The following is a 19,915-nucleotide window of genomic DNA, read 5'->3' on the forward strand; positions in this document are numbered from 1 at the left end:
AGTTGAGATCAGTTGGCTCCTCTGAACCACCTCCGATTTTAGATGGGCTGAATGGCCTCCCCTCTATCTTTTTAGAATGGTGGCTTTTGTTTGGTTTAAGGATGAGACTTGAAACGGAGCTCCTGTTGTAAGTGACTCTGCTATTGCGTAGTTCATCTCCAAGTCGCTTTGGAGAAGTGTCTGCTAAATGACTATAAACTGACTGAATGCTGGTATGTGCTGAGGAAACCACAAATCTAGGACCAACTTTTGCCTTCCGTTTCATTAGAAAGGAAGTGTGACAGCCTCCATACCCACCTTGGTCTGGTGGGATTACACCGCCTGAGAGCAGGGGAAAAAGCTCCCCATGCACTAACATCTGCTGTACTTGAACCACCACATAGTGCCAAAGAACCACAACCTAAAACTTTGGACACTGAACAAAAGTTGAATATATATTTGATGTGCCTCAAAGCTCAGGGATGGAAATAAAACTACTAGCTTGATTAGCCACTAAAAGGTTCTATCTGCTGGTATAGATTTGGAACAATTTTGAAGTGCCATATGGAACCTTTTAAAATGGTTCTTTGGAAGAACCCTGCATTAGGGGTTTAATAAAGAACCACCATGATTTTTATATTAATGGTATAATACAGAACCATATTGGTTCCTCTGAAGAACCTTGTATTGAGGTTTAATATAGAACTATCAGAGTTACTCTAATGAACATTACAATCAACATTCTATGGAGGGTTGTTTTAGTTAATATGGAAACACCAGTTTAGTGATATGTAGAAACTTGTGGTTCATCTGAGAAAAAAACAAATGTATACCTTTAAGAGGTCTTCACATCCTTTAGAATCCCCCAACCTCAGAAGTGTAAATGCTTTGATAAATCACTCAATTCAAGATGCCAACAATTTTTATTTATTAAACATTTATATAATAATTTAGTGTTTTTACAGGTTAAACCATTAGTGTAGTTTCAGTTTCAGGTTTAGTTATATATGAGTTTTACACAGTTTTATTCGACCTGTGTGTTTTTAATAATTAAACCATATTATTTACACAGTGAAAAAAAGTGTCTCAGAGCAAACTGGAAAATAAATCTATGCATCCCACAGATTTTCCTGGAACTTACACAAAATACATTTTCAAGAACATGTAATAGACTTTGAAAAACTTGAGATAAAATGCATATTGAAACTGATGAACGTGGGTTTCTTTTTTCTTCATTTTTTGGTGGCACAAATTAGAAGAGATAGAGTACAGTATTTAGATCAGAGCTTATTATGAGTTTATGATATCTATAAATTAAAACTGAAAGTGTATTAGTTTTTTTTAGATCAAAACTTCTATTAAAAACAATTTACATTTGTTAGAAACAATTAATTTTCTAATCAGCCATTTACATTTAAAAGAAATATTTTTTTGATATGTACAATTACATTTTTATATCAAACATTCTGTTTTTGTAATCGAATTAAATTGTTGATACAATAAATTCATTTAATTTCAGATTAAATGTTAAAATGGCATTCCATCAGATCAATATCATTATTCCCCAAGTAAAAGTGCAGTTATTTGACTGTACATCTTTAACACTGGCAAAGGTACTTTGTCAGAGGTACTCAGCTTCATGAAGTACCTTTCCATGAAAGTCAGACCATTTTTTAGAGCTTTAGGATACTCAATGCCCAAGGAAAAATAAAGAGAAAAAATACATTCAACAGCAAGGGTGATATCCATTCCTGGACAATAATCACTGAGTATCTCAATTCCATCAACACAAACAGAGATGTCATCTGCTGCCAATGGGCTTGTTGTTATTATTATTATTATTATTTATTTCTTAGCAGACGCCCTTATCCAGGGCGACTTACAATCGCAAGCAAATACAAATACATTCAAGTGTTACAATATAAGTCATACAATAAGAACAAGAAATACAATAATTCTCAAGTGTGACAAATCACAATTCAATAATACAGCAGATAATAGTGAAAGTTACATCAGGATATGATTAAATAGTGATAGTTACATCAGGATATGATTAAGTACAAAATACTACAGATTAAACACTTGGCAGATTACAATATTCTGAGGTACAGGATTAAATGCAGTAAAATAGGGGGCAGATAAGAGCAAAATAAAGCATATTTAAATGAAGGGTGATAGTGTCCCAGGATACAACAGAGGAGTTCTACAGGTGCTGTTTGAAGAGGTGAGTCTTAAGGAGGCGCCGGAATGTGGTCAGGGACTGGGCAGTCCTGACATCTGTAGGAAGGTCGTTCCACCACTGCGGAGCAAGGGTGGAGAAGGAGCGGGCTCGGGAGGCAGGGGAGCGTAGCGGAGGTAGAGCCAGTCTTCTAGTGCAGGCGGAGCGGAGAGGTCGAGTGGGGGTGTAGGGCGAGATGAGGGTCTGGAGGTAGCTGGGTGCAGTCTGATCAAGGCATCTATAGGCTAGTACAAGAGTCTTGAACTGGATGCGAGCGGTGATCGGGAGCCAGTGGAGCGAGCGGAGTAGTGGAGTAGCGTGGGCGAAGCGAGGTAGAGAGAACACCAGGCGAGCAGCAGAGTTCTGGATGAGCTGGAGCGGACGGGTGGCGGACGCAGGGAGGCCAGCCAGGAGGGAGTTGCAGTAGTCTAGGCGGGAGAGTACCAGGGCCTGGACCAGGAGCTGGGTAGCATAGTTGGTGAGGAAGGGTCGGATTCTTCGGATGTTGCTCAGGAAGAATCTGCAAGTGCGTGCCAGAGTGGAGATGTGCTGGGAATAAGAGAGGCAGGGGTCCAGGGTGACTCCAAGGTTCTTAGCTGAGGAAGAGGGAGAGAGTGTGGTAGATTCCAGAGGAACAGAGATAGAGAGATCAGAGGAGGGGGAGGAGGAGGGAAAGAAAAGGAGGTCAGATTTAGAGAGGTTGAGTTTGAGGTGATGCGAGTGCATCCAGGAGGAAATAGCAGACAGACAGGTAGAGATACGGGAGGAGATGGTGGAGTCAGAGGTGGGGAAGGAGAGGAAAATCTGAGCATCATCAGCATAGAAATGGTATGAGAAACCATAGGATGCGATGAGGGGGCCCAGGGAGCGGGTGTAGAGAGAGAACAGGATAGGACCCAAGACTGACCCTTGGGGGACTCCAGTTAAGAGAGGGTGAGGTGTGGAGGTTGCTCCACGCCAGGTTACCTGGTAAGTGCGGTTGGAGAGGTAGGAGGAGAACCAGGCCAGAGCAGTGCCAGAGATCCCCAGGTCAGCAAGAGATGATAGTAGAATAGAGTGATCAACAGTGTCAAAGGCAGCAGAGAGGTCGAGGAGAATTAGGACAGAGGAGAGAGAGGCAGCTCGGGCACACTTAAGTGAGTTGGTGACAGACAGAAGGGCGGTTTCAGTGGAGTGAGCAGAGCGGAAGCCAGATTGGAGAGGGTCAAGCAGAGAGTGGTTGGACAGGAAAGCAGAGAGCTGGCGGTGTACAGTCCGCTCAAGGGTTTTGGAGAGGAAGGGTAGGAGGGAGACAGGACGGTAGCTCTGGAGGGAGGTGGGGTCGAGGGTAGGTTTTTTGAGGAGGGGAGTGATCGAGGCTTTTTTGAAGGCAGAGGGGAAGATGCCAGAAAGTAGAGAGGTGTTGAGGAGGGAGGAGATGAAGGGGAGTAGAGCAGGAGCAGCAGCTTGAAAGAGGTGAGTGGGGAGGGGGTCCAAGGCACACGTGGTGGGTTTGTGACCCTGGAGCAGGGAGGAGAGGTCAGAGTCTGAGAGGGGCAAGAAGGTGGAGAGGGAGGGCGAGTTAGTAGGGGATGTAGTGGGTGTAGGGGTTGGAGCAGGAGGGGGTGCGGGGGAGGGAGAGGTGTTAAAGAGTTTGCGGATATCTGAGATTTTAGAAGAGAAGAAGGAGGCAAAGTCGTCAGGGGAGATAGAGGAGGGAGGAGGAGGGGGGAGGGTTTAGGAGGGAGGAGAAGGTAGAGAATAGTTTACGTGGGTTGTTAGTGGAGGCTTGGATTACAGATTGGAAATAAGCACATTTAGCAGAGGAGAGAGTAGAGGAGAAGGAGGAGAGAAGAGTGCGGTAAAGGTCTAGGGCAGCAGGGAGTTTGGTTCTCTTCCATTTCTTTTCAGCAGATCGCAGTGATCCCTTGAAAACGATAGTTGCCGTAGGTGATGGTGGTACATGTATAGATTTTAAAATAATAATAATTGATAACTTTATTCAACAATTAATATATTTGGCTAAACTAAATGATTTGTAAAATATTTGTTTTAAATTATGTGTAATTGTACTTCAGCAGCATCTCACCATACCTACAAGCAGTGGCGGCTCGTGTGGTGGGGCTGCGGCTACTTTAAAGGGATTGTTAATTGCCTACAAGTCTCCCTCATAATTCATTAAGTACAAATTTATGGCAAGCCAAATTAAGAGATACCTTTAAATATTTAACAGATATCTTTAAATATTTCAAAATATCCTTAAATCAGTTGAAGATATCTTAAAATATTTTAAGATATTTTGAAATAATTCGAGATATCGTAACATATTTTAAGATATCTCAAAATGGTTTACAGATATCTGGAATTAATTTTGTGATATCTCAAACTCATTTTGAGATATCTCTAAATGATAATTTGGCTTTGTACTTAACATTAAATACATCAATTCAGTTAAGCTACATTTAAAAAGTAGAGCTCAATTAACTTACTTGATCAACACAAAGTACAAACCACACGGAAGAGTGTTGAGCAACTCTGGTCTGAGAGGTAAAGGATCTGTGGCTTTGCATCACCAGTGTATTACCAGTATGTGCTAAATAGAGTAAAATTAGCAGTGAAAAGTTTAATAACAGTTTAATAAGCAGTTCTCCAGATATATGCAAAAATGTGACATACAAGACGGTTGGATTAACAGAAGTACTGTGTAGACACATCCATGTTTCCCCAGAAACTAATATTAACTTAAGCAGCAGTGTGGAGTAGTGGTTAGGGCTTTGGACTCTTAACCGGAGGGTGGTGGGTTCAATCCCAGGTGGAGGACACTGCTGCTGTACCCTTGAGCAAGGTACTTTACCTTGATTGCTCCAGTAAAAACCCAACTGTATAAATGGGTAATTGTATGTAAAAATAATGTGATATCTTGTAACAATTGTAAGTCGCCCTGGATAAGGGCGTCTCCTAAGAAATAATAATAATAATAATAATTAATAATTAATAATTAATAATTCCACCAGTGCTCTCAGTTACATTCATGAATTCATTATTTGCTAAACTGCACAGATAAAGAATAGTTTAAATGATTTAAAGGTACCTAAAAAAACACACAAGACTGTAGCTCTCCAGGACCAGGACTGACCACCACTGATACAAATGTTATTATGGATTGGAGCAAAAAAATGTTAAGAACAGTATCAACAAAGTTTCTAAAAACCTGTTTATGCAGGTTTTTCACATTGGTTTTTATGCCCGTGAGAGTTAAATACCAGCTATCTTCCCCATGAAATATTATGCTCTAAGTGTACGAAATGAAGTTGCATCATGTTCTGTTTAATAGTTATTTATAGATCCTATTCTGAGATAGGTCAAAACAATTTGATGTACAATAAATATTTCTTATACATTACCATTTTCCTGTGTCTTATCTGAAGCATCTTCAATGTAGGACATCACATTAGTTAGAAGAGGCCCACTAGAGAGTCTGAAAATAGGATCTACCATTCTGGATAGGCCACTCTTTAGGTTCCGTTCCAAGTTTACTCCAAAATGTAGTTCTACTTTGTGCAACAGCTAAAATACAGATGGTAAAGTTATTATTATATTTATTTATTTATTTATTTATTTATCAGATGCCTTTATCCAAGGCGACCCTACAGAGCTGTAAAAAAGTTGAATAATTGAGTTGAATAATTATAAATAATGTAGTAGTTAAAAAAAATCAATAAATAAAACAAAATCAAACTAAATTGAACGCGAGCAGAAAGAAGTTGCATGGGAAAAACCAGGAGCACTGGAGTTTTGTCAAAGCTGGAGCAGGTGGATTGCTGATGCAGAAAGGTCACCTAGGAGGACTAATTAAAGTGATTATACATGCTTATAACTAAAAATATTAATTTCTGATCAATCACCATAGTAGAATAAAAACTAGTACCTACCAGTTTAGGATGCTTTAGGAATGGAAACAGACCAAGGACTTCTTCAGTTGACTTCTTCTCCATCATTCTTTCCCGAGTGTGTACAATTCTATTCATGCTGTCACATATGGCTTCAATGTTCGGCCTCAGTTTCGTTATTTCTTTTCTTATGGAGTCCAAGTGTTTTGCAATACTATGCTCGTCTTCTCCTGGGAACTCCTCACTTTGCATCTGCAATATTTACCATAACGTTGAGTAATTCAATACTTCTGATCAGACATTTACTGCATGTATTCTCTGTGCTTTTCTTTACTCTGAGAAAATGCTAAAGATCAAGTACTGTCCATGAAAGCCAATTAGCTAATAAACTACACAATCACATGTATGCACATATATAAAGTATAATTATATGTAAATTAAAAATAAATAATTTGAAATGTACTGTTTCAATCTATTTCTGTCAATGCAGATCCAAGAGTTAGGCTTACAGATTCTCTTCTCTTTTTCATGAGCGGTTGCTGTTGCTCTGGTGCAATTAAAGCACGCTTCCTTCCTTGACCCACAGCACCAAACTTTTTTTCATGTCTTCTAAAGTCTCCACTGAACTAAGTGACTTTCTCTCTTTTTTGAATTTATTTCTCAGTATTTCAAGTAGAGTAGCCTGAAACAATGATAGAAAGTTAAACCTATGTCCATTATATGGCTATAAAAACTACATATCAACTAGTAAAAATATATTTAACGCTGCATAATTTTGACAAATTAATGTTTATTTGGCTAATTCTTATATGAATATAACTACCAAATTTACACTCACATATCCAGTTTGGCTGTCATCCCTTAGAAATCTTACAGCACAAAGTACTTAGCACAGTACGGTACATTATGTGGTCTGGATAACTAAATATACAGATTAGAACATTATATATATATATATATATATATATATATATATATATATATATATATATATATATATATATATATATGAATTGTAAGTGATAAAAGAAAAATATGTATTTGAAAAATGAAATACAGCTGCATTTTACAGTTGCCGACCATTGCCCTACTGCATAGCACGACTTCCAGAAAATGAAAAACTATAATGTCTGATCAGAAGTATCAGTCTGATCAGAAGTATTGAAAATATTGTGTAACCAGCTGCGAACTGGTTATATGTAGGCCTACATACACAATTGTAAAATCGAAATAATTATTTATAAAAAATAACATAAAAAAGAAAATAACTCCGTTCCCAAAGTGTAACGGGAATGCGCATTCAGGGAAACATGCTTCAAAGTAGCCCCCATATTAGCACAATCCACACAGATGTAACGCTTATCAACTTGTGTGCATTTACCACATACTGCTCTTTCACACTCGGCACAGCTATCAGAAGTTTTATTTGTATTGTATTTAGTTACCTGGCATTGTTGTCTGATGCGTGTGTCACTTGATGGCTACGCACTGTATCCAGTTTGAGCTGCGTTTCCCTGCAGCTTTGCAGTTTTCTGAGCCAAATGTTTCTGCCAAAGCACCGTGGCTAGCATTATAAGAGATATATCCTGCTGATATTTTCCCCGGTATTTTCTTCAACTGTTTCGCTAATTACAGTGAAATAATAGATATGTATATTGGTAACATCCATCTCTTTTCCTAAGCACGGTTACATCAGCCTAACACACTGTCACCCAGTCTCTGACCAGCGGGGGGCAAGTTTTATCTTTGCACAGGTAGGGGCAGGTCCGCTGCCAGCCAAAACCTGATCCCATATTTGACAGGTTTGTTTGTCCAGCGACACCGTGCTTTTGTCGGAAACAGCTGCTTGTCCATGTAATGTTTTATGTTTAGCTTGAAACAGGCATTTTTGTTTTCAATGAAGTCGTTCCAAATATTTGATGCCAAGGCAAATATATTTGTAGTTGCTCTCAGATCAAAACGCAAAAATATCAAGGATTTATCGAACAATTCTTGTAACAGTAATATTATAATACAGCAGACTATATATGCTCACTTAGACAGCCAGACGGCAGGTCTCCAAGGAATTGATAGGATTACACTAGATATTTGGATAACACATATCTAGAAGTCAAGAGCAATATTCTATTCTATTCAAATACATACTGCTGTAAACTCGGAGGTACAGATAACAAACAGGCTTGTATACGTTTAAAAAAAACATAGCGTATTGTAGGTTAAACTAACAATAAAAGCATGTGTTGTAGCAAGCCGTCAAAATGACTACTTTTGGCTGTTCTAGGTAGAAGTGCTCATAACTTTATTTATTTATTTTTGCGATTCTGACCTATTTTTTTTAAGCATGCTGCTTATTTGAATATAGTTGCCGAGTGTTTCTGTAATTAAAGTAACGAGTGCTAATCTGGCGCCCTTGGAAATCGGGACATTTTTTAAATTTTGGAGAAAAATGTCGGGACCAATAATTGGAAGTGATTGAATGGGAGGGAGGGTAACATTGGTTCTATAGCATATAGAATATTTATTATATAACATATGGAAGTGACGTCACATTAAATAAGAAATAGCTCTCCCGTTTAATTATTATTTTTGAACTACATGTTGTAAACATATAGTGTAGGATTACCACCAAAGCGGCTAGAAAATTGGCTCGTGGTTTGAATCATACAGGTGCAGTGGTATCCCAAGCATTACTACTAGGTACTGCAGTTCTAGCAACGCAATACGACTCAAATAAATGCGTTTCTGCAAAGATTACGGGTTAGATTTGCAAATCAAAATAAAGAAAAAACAAAAGCAACTGCCAGCACACGAGAGACAGACTGACATTTGACACCCGATCTGACTAGAATCAGTCGATTGAATGGGAGGTTATCAAGAAGAATCATCTGATTTAACTGGAGTCCATTGAAGGTGTTAAAGGTGATCGTCACATTTGACTACAGGGGTAATTAGCTGGCATTGGTCACAGGTGATTATTGTTAATGGGAAGCGCTATAAAAGTGTGGTCTGGAAAAACTAAGGTATCTCTTCGGTTCTTGTTAAGGGTATAATGGAGTTGTTTGCTGAGTGCCGTGGAGCGTCCCGGTCATTGCGCCGTTCCGTTCCATCGGCGATGCAGTTTTTCCTCCTTTTTTCCTGCTTTTTAGTTGCAGGTATTTTTGCTTCGCAGATCTCTGCGGAGCACGGCGAAACAGAGACGTATAGCGAGCTACGCAGCAAGGGAAATGATCCTACTGAGCAAGTACAGGGCGAGGAGTACGACCCCATTGAGCAGGTACAGGGCGAGGAGTACGACCCCATTGAGCAGGTACAGGGCGAGGAGTACGACCCCATTGAGCAGGTACAGGGCGAGGAGCACGACCCCATTGAGCAGGTGCAAGGGGAGGAGAACAACCCTATTGAGCAAGGCGAGGAGTACGACCCCATTGAGCAGGTACAGGGAGAGGAGTACGGCCCCATTGAGCAGGTACAGGGAGAGGAGTACGACCCCATTGAGCAGGTACAGGGAGAGGAGTACGACCCCATTGAGCAGGTACAGGGAGAGGAGTATGACCCCATTGAGCAGGTACAGGGCGAGGAGCACTACCCCATTGAGCAGGTACAGGGCGAGGAGCACGACCTCATTGAGCAGGTGCAAGGGGAGGAGTACGACCCTATTGAGCAGGTGCAAGGTGAGGAGTACGACCCTATTGAGCAGGTACAGGGCGAGGAGTATGACCCTATTGAGCAGGTACAGGGCGAGGAGCACGACCCCATTGCGCAGGGCGAGGAGCACGACCCCATTGCGCAGGGCGAGGAGCACGACCCCATTGCGCAGGGCGAGGAGCACGACCCCATTGCGCAGGGCGAGGAGCACGACCCCATTGCGCAGGGCGAGGAGCACGACCCCATTGCGCAGGGCGAGGAGCACGACCCCATTGAGCAGGTGCAGGGCGAGGAGCACGACCCCATTGTGCAGGTGCAGGGCGAGGAGCACGACCCCATTGAGCAGGTGCAGGGCGAGGAGCACGATACCATTCAGCAGGTTGAGACGGAGATACACAGTGAGGAAAATGTTCCGGTTCAACCTCCAATACAACCAAGGCCTTACCCTGTGAAGTTTATTCCGCCTTACGGCATCCCAGTGCCTGTCACTCCCTTTCCTTTCAAGCTGCTTAGCCCTCGGGTGATCCCTGTCAACGCGCCCGTGCCGCCTGAGCTCCAAAAGGTCATGAATCCCAAGCCTGTTCCTATGCCCCGGCCGCTACCCATTAGTCTTGCTGCAGCGGTCCGCGTGTTGTGCAGCGAAAACAAAATGTACGTGAGGGTAAGGACTGACCTGTACGGATTCAAGTGTAAAGCAGGCCAGTTGACTCTGGGGACCAGCTGCAGAAGCAATGGAGTCTCTGGTGGGTATCTTCTCTTTACATACGGCCTCAAAGAATGTGGAAGCCATGCGTCTGTGAGTATCCCATGCTGTAGAGAGTTCTGACTTTACATATTTCTAGCTTCACTTGACTGTTACAAGCAATGGATGATGCATCAGGGTGTGTGGGGTGGCGCTTTTTTTAATATACGTCAATGTAGTTTCAGGCACAATGTGTAACGTTACGATTCCTATGTATGTAGTGTGTGCTTTTATTTGTGTGTCATTTTAAACCTGCTTTCCGATGTTCTAACTTCATATTCTCTTTCTACACCACCTTCAAGGTGGAAGCTGGACAGTTGGTGTACAAGAACGTCCTTAAATATGTTCCATCTGTGCAAAACAGTACAATTCGGAGATCTATGCCATTCACTGTACCCCTTCAGTGTCGTTACTATAGGTAAGGAACCTCTTTCTAATTATACGGCATGGCAAAAGCGGACTTGTTTATTCTTTTAAATCACCCCGGTTTTAAAAGCGGTTTAACAAAGCTAATGTCCAAGAGTCATATTGCATTGAAAAACTCGTCCGCTTGATTCTTCCTGTTTGTAGGTATCACCATGTCTACAGGCACGGTATTCGTCCGCTTTGGAGGAATCCAACTCGGTTCAAGAGTCTCAAGACCCCATACGGCTTTGCCCTAAAAATAATTAATGGTAAGCAGAACTCTTCAACGGTTATATAACTATATAAAGCGTAGTGTAGTACCTACAGCATGTCTTGGGATCTGTATATCATTAAGGGTTCCCTATTATCTATGATTTTAAATAGGGTGTATACAGATGAGGACAAGTACTGTTGAAGTGGGGGTGCTACACTGTACTGTGGTTCTCCTGGGAGTGCACATGTCAAAATAGTGTCCTGTTTTAATGCTAATCCCCAACTGCATGCTTCAACTGTCTGTTCCTCCCCCCTTGTGTGTGGTGTGTTTTTTTTTTTTTTACTCCTTAGGTGACTGGGTTCCTGAGCGCATGATGAATACATTCTACCTTGGACAACCCATACACTTTCAAGCTACTACAAATCTTACTATTCCTGGGACAAAGCTTTTCATCCACCGCTGTTATGCAACAGCGTCTCCAGCTTCAAATTCAACGCCCAGATACACAGTGATTGAGAATTATGGGTAAGACTATTGGTTATTATACGAAAACCTGAAACACTGCTCTCCTGGCTTTCTATGGAGGGCAGCTGTTCTAAAACCACTGCATGACTGATGATGCTTCACAGGGATGCTCCAACCCTGCGCTCACAGTTCACTTTGCATGAAGTACAATTTTTAGATGGAGGCAAATGTTCAACTTTATGGAAGTTGTAGTATATGGCTTTGGTGTCGCATGTTGCAAGGTAATGACTTGGGAGTGACTTTATTGACACTGGAGTTGCATTACCTCAACACACCACAGCAATGACATCGCATCTTAAATATGCCAGGGCTTACAAATTACTTTTTGCAATCCTGTTCTGTGCTTGAAACCCACATGCTCTTTTCATTGCACTTCCTCCCTTTCCAGGTGCATGGTGGACAGCAAGTATGAAACCTGTAGCTCCCATTTTGTGCCTCCCAGAACCAACAATACAATCAATTTAATTGTTGATGCTTTCCAGTTCAACACGCTGTCCCCTCTGGTAGGTTTCCCTTTGTACCTGCTCATCCCTATACTGGGCTTTGGCACCCAGATCTCTTCCAATGCAATTGGAGTTTCTTCTGCTACTCTGACACCAGTGCCGTGTTCACTCTTCGTAAAACGATATTGCCAGCATGTGTTGGAAGTGTGACTTTTGCATGAAGTGACTGGCAGCCCAAAGTTAATGGCTATGATCGTGCCGTGTTTAGGTGGTGTGGCCTGACGCTCATTCAATGTAGTTAAGATGTCTGACGCGCACTGCTTGCATGCATGAACACAAATGGTTAGCTGCAGAAGTTGACCAAGTTGCTCTCCAGTAATCTGGTGTATAGTCTGTCTGATATTGCTAAGGAAATAATCCTCCATTCTATTCCCAAGGTAAACAAGTACTACATGCACTGCACAATGGTGGTAACGAGCAACAGCATGGTAACGCAGAGTACCAAATCTTGCCACTATGATAAGAACGTGAACAGGTAGGTTCCATTTAAGGGTTAAAGGTATCGCTCCATTGCATGTCTTGGGTAGTGCAAGATGAAGGCAACAATGAATGATGTGTTAATTTTCTAGAACTAAAAATTTGGTTTCCATAGTTCTGGGAGGGTGGCATTCCAATGAGGCACCATGCTCTTTCTAGGAGCATGTAACTTGAGGCAGTTCCATGTGAATAACTACTGATGTCTCTGTTCAGGTGGGTGGAACTTGAAGGTAACCACAGTGTCTGTTCCTGCTGTGACTCTGTGTGCATAAATGAAGATGTGACTTTGCCCATCGGTATGTATACGACCCCCAGAAAGCAAGGGGAAGGGTGTAAAAATTGCAGATCCAGTAACTTCTGCTTGAGTGACTCTTGTAGCAGTGGTAAGACCTTGGCTTGTACGCTAAAATGTATTTATTTTTAAATGTATCCCCTCAGTTACTAAAAGCACCATAAGCAGCGATGCCCTGCTGGTCCTTGAAAAGCAGGGAGGTGACGACGGGGAGAGGAAGACTGGCGCGGCCATTCTTGAACTGGAGGAGGACTTGCTGTCTTACGAAGGCGTGTCCAAAGAGGATCGGGAGGCACTGTCTCCAGAGGACGATGCCTTTGACGAGAATGACTATAACAGGCTTTTGGATGTTGAGGCAGAAGGCAATGACAATTCTGATGATCCTAACCAGCATTTGGAAGGTACCTATGATGCCTCCAAGGTGCCAGAGCACAGTGACACTGAGAACTATGAGGGGGCTGGGGAGCCTGGTCACTTCAAAGAGGCGGATGAGTGGAGGGCTCTGTCTGCAGAGGAAGCCGGTATGCTTTTTTAATTATTGCACATTTTGTGGCTTAACTGGCGTACGGAGTGTCTACCATGAGTAGTATGGGAAGAAGCAAAGTAATATTTCAATTGTCTTGAGGATGTGGCACGTTTTTGGGGATTAAGCACTCTGTAGTTGTGGTGTGTGTGTGTATTTCTTTTTATTGTGCAACTTTTAAAATCCACATTGCCCTTGTTCTGCTTGCAATTCTAATATTGATCATCTGTGTTTCTTTCTCCAGGTGGTAACTGAAGATGCAGTTCTGTCTAGTTATTGGATTATCATGACTGCTAAATAAAGGTGTTGACATTTTTATACCTTTTTGTACTTTCAGTTATTTTGTCCCTCATCTGTATTGGTTTTAAATGTACCCAGTAAACAAATGGGCTGGATTAAATAAGTTGAGATCAGTTGGCTCCTCTGAACCGCCTCAGATTTTAGATGGGCTGAATGGCCTCCCCTCTATCTTTTTAGAATGGTGGCTTTTGTTTGGTTTAAGAATGAGACTTGAAACAGAGCTCCTGTTGTAAGTGACTCTGCTATTGCGTAGTTCATCTCCAAGTTGTTCTGGAGAAGTGTCTGCTAAATGACTATAAACTGATAGAATGCTGGTATGTACTGAGGAAACCACAAATCTAGGACCAACTTTTGCCTTCAGTTTCATTAGAAAGGAAGTGTGACAGCCTCCATACCCACCTTGGTCTGGTGGGATTACACAGCCTGAGAGCAGGGGAAAAGCTCACCATGCACTAACATTTGCTGGACTTGAACCACCACATAGTGCCAAGTAACCACAACCTAAAACTTTGGACACTGAACAAAAGTTGAATATATATTTGATGTGCCTCTAAAAGCTCAGGGATGGAAATAAAACTACTAGCTTGATTAGCCACAGTGTGTACAGGTAACATGATCAGGTGTCTTATTACACTCCCAGTAAAACCAGGAATGGATCCAAGTGCTCTGCAACATGACTCTTTCTGCCATCCATAGCAATGGGTAATGTCATGATACAAAACAATCAATCCATATTAATTAAAGTATATGTTAACTACACATTTGATAGATCAGCAGTAGGGTGTTGAGCAGTAATTATTTCTAAAAGGTTAATAAATAACCAGAATACTTGTACAGCAGGACCTCTTTTCTCTGCGCCCCGTTCTACCACGACTTCAATTATCCACGGCTCTGGGTGGGCTATATGTCCAGACAACTTTAATATTCAAGAAACTCACACACTCCTCTAATTTGAAATTTTAACAAATCACAGCAGTGGTAGTGCTCTCTTTGGTTTATTCAATGCTTATGTTAAAAATTGGATGGTTGCGCAGACCACTGTAAATCTCAAGTAAGAAGCATTCCAGCCGATCTGGTGCCTTTACAGGTTCAACAGCATTAATACTTCAATATAGTAATACAGATATGGTTAATTATATGCTTGGGCTATGCATACATAAAGCTAAAAACATCCACTGCTAAATTCTAGAACATTCAATATATATCACTCTCTTTGGACTAAAACATAATTTCTATACCTTATAGCAATGCATCAATATAAAAGAGATACTAAATTCACATATATGCTTACCTTCCAGTATATGGTAGTGTAAGATATATTGAAAAATAAGAACAGTCTTCAAAAGGTTGGCAAATCCCGCTTTTAAGAGCCAACACCGAATTCTGCTTTGAGGTGCCAAAGACTAAGCTTTATCTTTTGAAGGTCTAATGCCCTTCCAGAATTCTACTGTGTGTCTGAGACAAACATTTAATTCTTTCACTTTTAAATTCTTCCGTTTTCCCTGTAAATAAGTACCTCTGTTTATTACTGCAGTAAAATCTTTATATAAACTAAACATGTATATTCTTTGGTTTAATTGATATTTTAATGTCTAAAAGACTTTTTGTTTAGTTGGAGAAACTGAACTAATTCTTAAATCGATTAAATGAAATGAACATTATCGCAAATGTGTCAACAATATGGTTGTAATATTGTCAGCATTATGCTTCTGTTAAAATAAACTTTTACTGTGTTCTTTCAATAGTTTATCTTTAAATGGCATTATAAGATGTATTTCTAATTAAGTTACTTAAGTATAACAGTTGCTCCTAGAAATTGTAATATTATTTTACTCTATTGATACATCTTTCAAGATTTTAATGGAAGGTCCAGTTATTTATATCTAAATACAGGCTAGCATTAATATACCAGAATGCTACAGTGACTGAACTATGTCTGACCACCTTCACTGTTCGTACAAAATCCAGTCAAAGCAGGTTTTAAGACAACCTTTGCTTTTTGCCAGTTTTAGGGTTGATTAATATGAAACACTATCGGAAGCATTTTTCAAGACTCATTATTTCAAACCAATATCTAACTTAACGTATTAACACGTCCTACGCTTTCCATTCCCATCTCTTCCTGCCAGGTTCTATTTCATTTCTGTTATAGATAGAAAATGATTATTGTAAGATAAACTCCTATCTTCTGTTATCCGAAAAGTATTTCCGTTTGTTAATATTAACGAGATCGCTCATTATAGGGATGATCTTGGCTTTTAAATCGCTGACCATCAAAAATCCCCGCTTCATCGGCCAAAACCAATGAGTCATCTTCAACACTGCTTTTACTACAAGCAGGTGTGAACGAGGTTACAACATTAGTTGTATTCCTTCAGCAAGTTTACTGTTAGAATTACAGTTCATACTTTAAATGATTTTTATAACATGTAGTTCTAATTCAGATATGTCAATATAGCAATCTCTTATAAACTGCAATTCTATTTTACTTCATTGATATACAGTAGCTTGAAAAAGCCTTCACACCCTTGAACATTTTTCACATTCAGCTGCCTAAAAAATACAATTCAAAATGCATTAAAGTAGGAGTTTGTTTCACTGATCTACACAACATCATTTACACATTCAACGTGAAAGAACAATTACAGAAATATTCAAAAAGTAATTAAAAATAAAAAAAACAAAAAGTCTTGATTGCATAAGTCTTCACACCCTTTGTCATAGCAAACCCAAATTAGCTCAGGTCCAACACATTGCCTTAACAAGGCACATAATGAGTTAAATAGAGCCCACCTGTGTCCAATCACAGCAGTTCAACTGATTCGAATACTCCTGGATGAAGAATCAAGCTGTTTCTGTTGTATGAAGTGAATTTGAAGCAAATGGCAAAACATGCCGAACAAGGAGCTGCCAAAAGAACTCTGGGATAAAGTTATTGAAAGGTACAGATTGGGGGAAGGCTATAAGAAATGTTCAATGTCTTTGAATATCCCTTGGGGCACTGTCAGGTCCATTATTGTAAAGTGGAAACAGTTTGGCAGCACCAAGACACTGCCTCGATCAGGCCGTCCCTCCAAAATCAGTAGCCGTGGCTTAAGGAAACTGCTGAGGGAGGTCACTGTGAGGCCCAAGATTACTTTAAAAGAACTACAGAGGTTGGGGAACATGTTGACTGTTCAACAATTTCAAGAGTACTCCACAAACATGGCCTATATGGGAGGGTGACAAGAAGGAAGCCACTGCTGAAAAAAAGCCATATGATATGCCGCATAGCTTTTGCAAAGAAACACTTAGGGGACACTGCACGCATGTGGGAGAAGGTTTTGTGGTCTGATGAGACCAAAGTGGAATTTTTTGGTCTCAATGCTAAGCGATATGTGTGGCGTAAACCAAACATGGCACATCACCCTGCTAACACCATCCCTACAGTAAAGCATGGTGGTGGCAGCATTAGGTTTTGGGGATGCTTTGCAGCAGCGGGGACAGGGAGGCTTGTGAAGATCGAGGGAAACATGGATGGTGCAAAGTACCAGTCATTACAATATTTGTTGCAGTTTCACAAATGTTCAATTTGTATCCCAAAGATCAACCAGCTTCCAGTAGCTGTGAAAGTCTTGGGTCAGTTTCTGCTGACCCAAGACCCAAGACCCAAGAACTTTCTTCTCACAGGTGTGGGTGACAGTCTTTAAAAGTATCTCTACATTCTCCCATCTCTACATTCTCATTCCCATCATCAGTGGGCAAACACATTTTAACTGAATCTGGGTCCATCAAAGAACCGCACACCCTTGCAACCGAGGCCTTCCTTGCAAAAGGATCTAATGACTTCTAGCACAAAAGGGATGTGCCAGAACCATCTGTGACAATTAGTTCTCCTAAGGCATTTACTTAGTGAAGCCCAGCAAACATATTTTGCGTCGCTGAAACAAAAGACTATTATGGACTTTTTCAAGGTTCAGAAGAACGGCTTGCAGCAGTGAGTTGTTTAAAAAAAGCGGTTGTGAAAAATAAAACACTTCTGTTGGTATGTATACTGTTAAAATGTAAAAACTTAAAATGACTAGTTACTGTATTTTATTCATGCATTCTTAGTCACACGCAATGACACCTCATGAAAATGAAAAAGACCTAGGAGTTTATGTTGACTCAGAAATGTCTTCATCTAGACAATGTGGGGAAGCTATAAAAAAGGCCAACAAGATGCTCGGATATATTGTGAGAAGTGATGAATTTAAATCAAGGGAAGTAATGTTAAAACTTTACAATGCATTAGTAAGACCTCACCTAGAATATTGTGTTCAGTTCTGGTCACCTCGATACAAAAAGGGTATTGCTGCTCTATAGCCTGGACGTCGCTCCGGTTCGAGTCCAGGCTATTGCACAGCCGACCGTGGACGGGAGCTCCCAGGGGGTGGTGATCAATTGGCCGAGCGTAGTCCGGGGGGAAGGAGGGTTAGGTCGGCCAGGGTGTCCTCGACTCACCGCGCACCAGCGACCCCTGTAGTCTGGCCGGGCGCCTGCGGGCTTGCTTGTAAGCTGCCCAGAGCTGCGTTGTCCTCCGACGCTGTAGCTCTGAGGCGGCTGCACGGTGAGTCTGCAGAGTGTAAAGAAGCGGGCGGCTGACGGCACACGCTTCGGAGGACACCGTGTGTTCATCTTCGCCCCTCCCGAGTCAGCGCAGGGGTGGTAGCGGTGAGCTGAGCCTAAAAATAATTGGGCATTTCAAATTGTTGAGAAAATAATAAAAACTAATTGGCAACGACTAAATTTAAAAAAAAAAAAAAAAAAAAAAAAGGCATGTCGTATGCAGACAGGCTAAAAGAATTGAATCTATTCAGTCTTGAACAAAGAAGACTACGCAGTGATCTGATTTTTCAAGAGAAACTCCAAATAAAATGTAAACTAAATTTACAACAAAATAAATCCTTTTCAAAATTGCTATTATAGTTTTGTCTTTTTGTGTTTCACAGCAGGGTTGAGTTGGGGGCTTTCAGTCAAAACAAGAGCAGCACGGTCTGTGCCATCAAACTTTTATGAGAACACGTTCCATTTGCTGCTGACCTACAATAACAGCGTTCATTTTTTTCTATATAGTTTTTCTAAATCTCCCTTTTCTAAGGCTTTTAATGGTAGTTTAAGGATATGTTATAAAGAATTACACTATGTAACACAATTTTTGTTCCTGGGTAGTAAGTGTTATTTCCTAATTGCTTATTCCTCAAAAGTATAGAAAATGGCTATTATTCCCCACAAACTTTGATTTTGTGACCAGGACAGTGATATTTTGAAATTTACCTATTTCCAATGAGAAAACGGGCGAATTTGTGTCTTTTCGTTCACATAAAGTCAGAAAAAAACAACATATGAATCCAAATTAACATGTATTTATACTAAAGTAATACAAAAATGACTACAAAAGATAAGAAGTGAGTAGTTTTTCAAGATTTACGATTATACTGTAAATCACTTTCACGAATCAGCCCCCAAATGTAGTCTCCCATCATGTTCTCGTTATACTGTCCTTGCTAGCGGTGTTCAAAGTCCAGTATATCCTGGTGGAAGCGCTCGCCTTGCTCCTCCGAGTACGCTCCCATGTTCTCCTTGAATTTATCAAGATGAGCATCAAGGATATGGACTTTGAGGGACATCCTACAGCCCACTGTGCCGTAGTTCTTCACCAGAGTCTCAACCAGCTCCACATAGTTTTCGGCCTTGTGATTGCCCAGGAAGCCCCGAACCACTGCGACAAAGCTGTTCCAAGCCGCTTTCTCCTTACTAGTGAGCTTCTTGGGGAATTCATTGCACTCCAGGATCTTCTTTATCTTCCCTAAGACAGCTTAGGGAAGAAGTCTTGAAGGTACTTGAAGGCTGCCGACTCCTTATCTAGAGCTCTGACAAATTGTTTCATAAGGCCCAATTTGATGTGCAGTGGTGGCATCAGCACCTTCCGGGGGTCCACCAGTGGCTCCCACTTGACGTTGTTCCTCCCAACAGAGAACTCGGTCCGCTTGGAAGGGTCCACCATGCAGAAGTAGCAGTTGAGATAGCGAACTTCATGGCTCTCTTTTCTCCTCTGTACCATCCTACAAAAATACATTTATTTCACCCATGACTAATGTGTAAGAGATTCTCGCAACATTTTTCATATATGATATATTTTTTCAATAACATTGAAAATTGTAAAACATTTTAAAATTAAAAACTTTTACAATTTTAAAAATTT

The 19,915-nt window shown here is 40.9% G+C and overlaps 3 protein-coding genes across 3 annotated transcripts; 2 read left to right on the forward strand and 1 right to left on the reverse strand.

The window, feature by feature from the left end:
• Positions 1–1,843: 1,843 nt before the first annotated feature.
• Positions 1,844–3,910, reverse strand: LOC131705064 (uncharacterized; the record flags this gene model as incomplete). The annotated part of the gene is made up of 2 exons (XM_059007206.1): positions 1,844–2,967; positions 3,163–3,910. Coding segments are annotated over 2 exons (1,533 nt in total), but the record flags the coding sequence as incomplete, so codon positions are not given.
• Positions 3,911–9,103: 5,193 nt separating this feature from the next.
• On the forward strand, positions 9,104–10,875 carry LOC131705024 (probable serine/threonine-protein kinase kinX). The gene is made up of 2 exons (XM_059006951.1): positions 9,104–10,507; positions 10,756–10,875. The coding sequence occupies exons 1-2, from the start codon at positions 9,116–9,118 to the stop codon at positions 10,873–10,875; spliced, it is 1,512 nt and encodes a 503-aa protein (XP_058862934.1). The 5' UTR covers positions 9,104–9,115.
• Positions 10,876–11,019: 144 nt separating this feature from the next.
• LOC131698569 (uncharacterized) lies at positions 11,020–13,710 on the forward strand. Its single transcript, XM_058990741.1, has 7 exons — positions 11,020–11,127; positions 11,423–11,597; positions 11,986–12,100; positions 12,478–12,575; positions 12,791–12,873; positions 13,016–13,390; positions 13,637–13,710. The coding sequence occupies exons 2-7, from the start codon at positions 11,443–11,445 to the stop codon at positions 13,645–13,647; spliced, it is 837 nt and encodes a 278-aa protein (XP_058846724.1). The 5' UTR covers positions 11,020–11,127; positions 11,423–11,442; the 3' UTR covers positions 13,648–13,710.
• The last annotated feature ends 6,205 nt before the right edge of the window (positions 13,711–19,915 follow it).

Source organism: Acipenser ruthenus, chromosome 2 (genome assembly GCF_902713425.1).
Source record: "Acipenser ruthenus chromosome 2, fAciRut3.2 maternal haplotype, whole genome shotgun sequence".
In the NCBI taxonomy this organism is placed as follows: Eukaryota; Metazoa; Chordata; class Actinopteri; order Acipenseriformes; family Acipenseridae; genus Acipenser; species Acipenser ruthenus.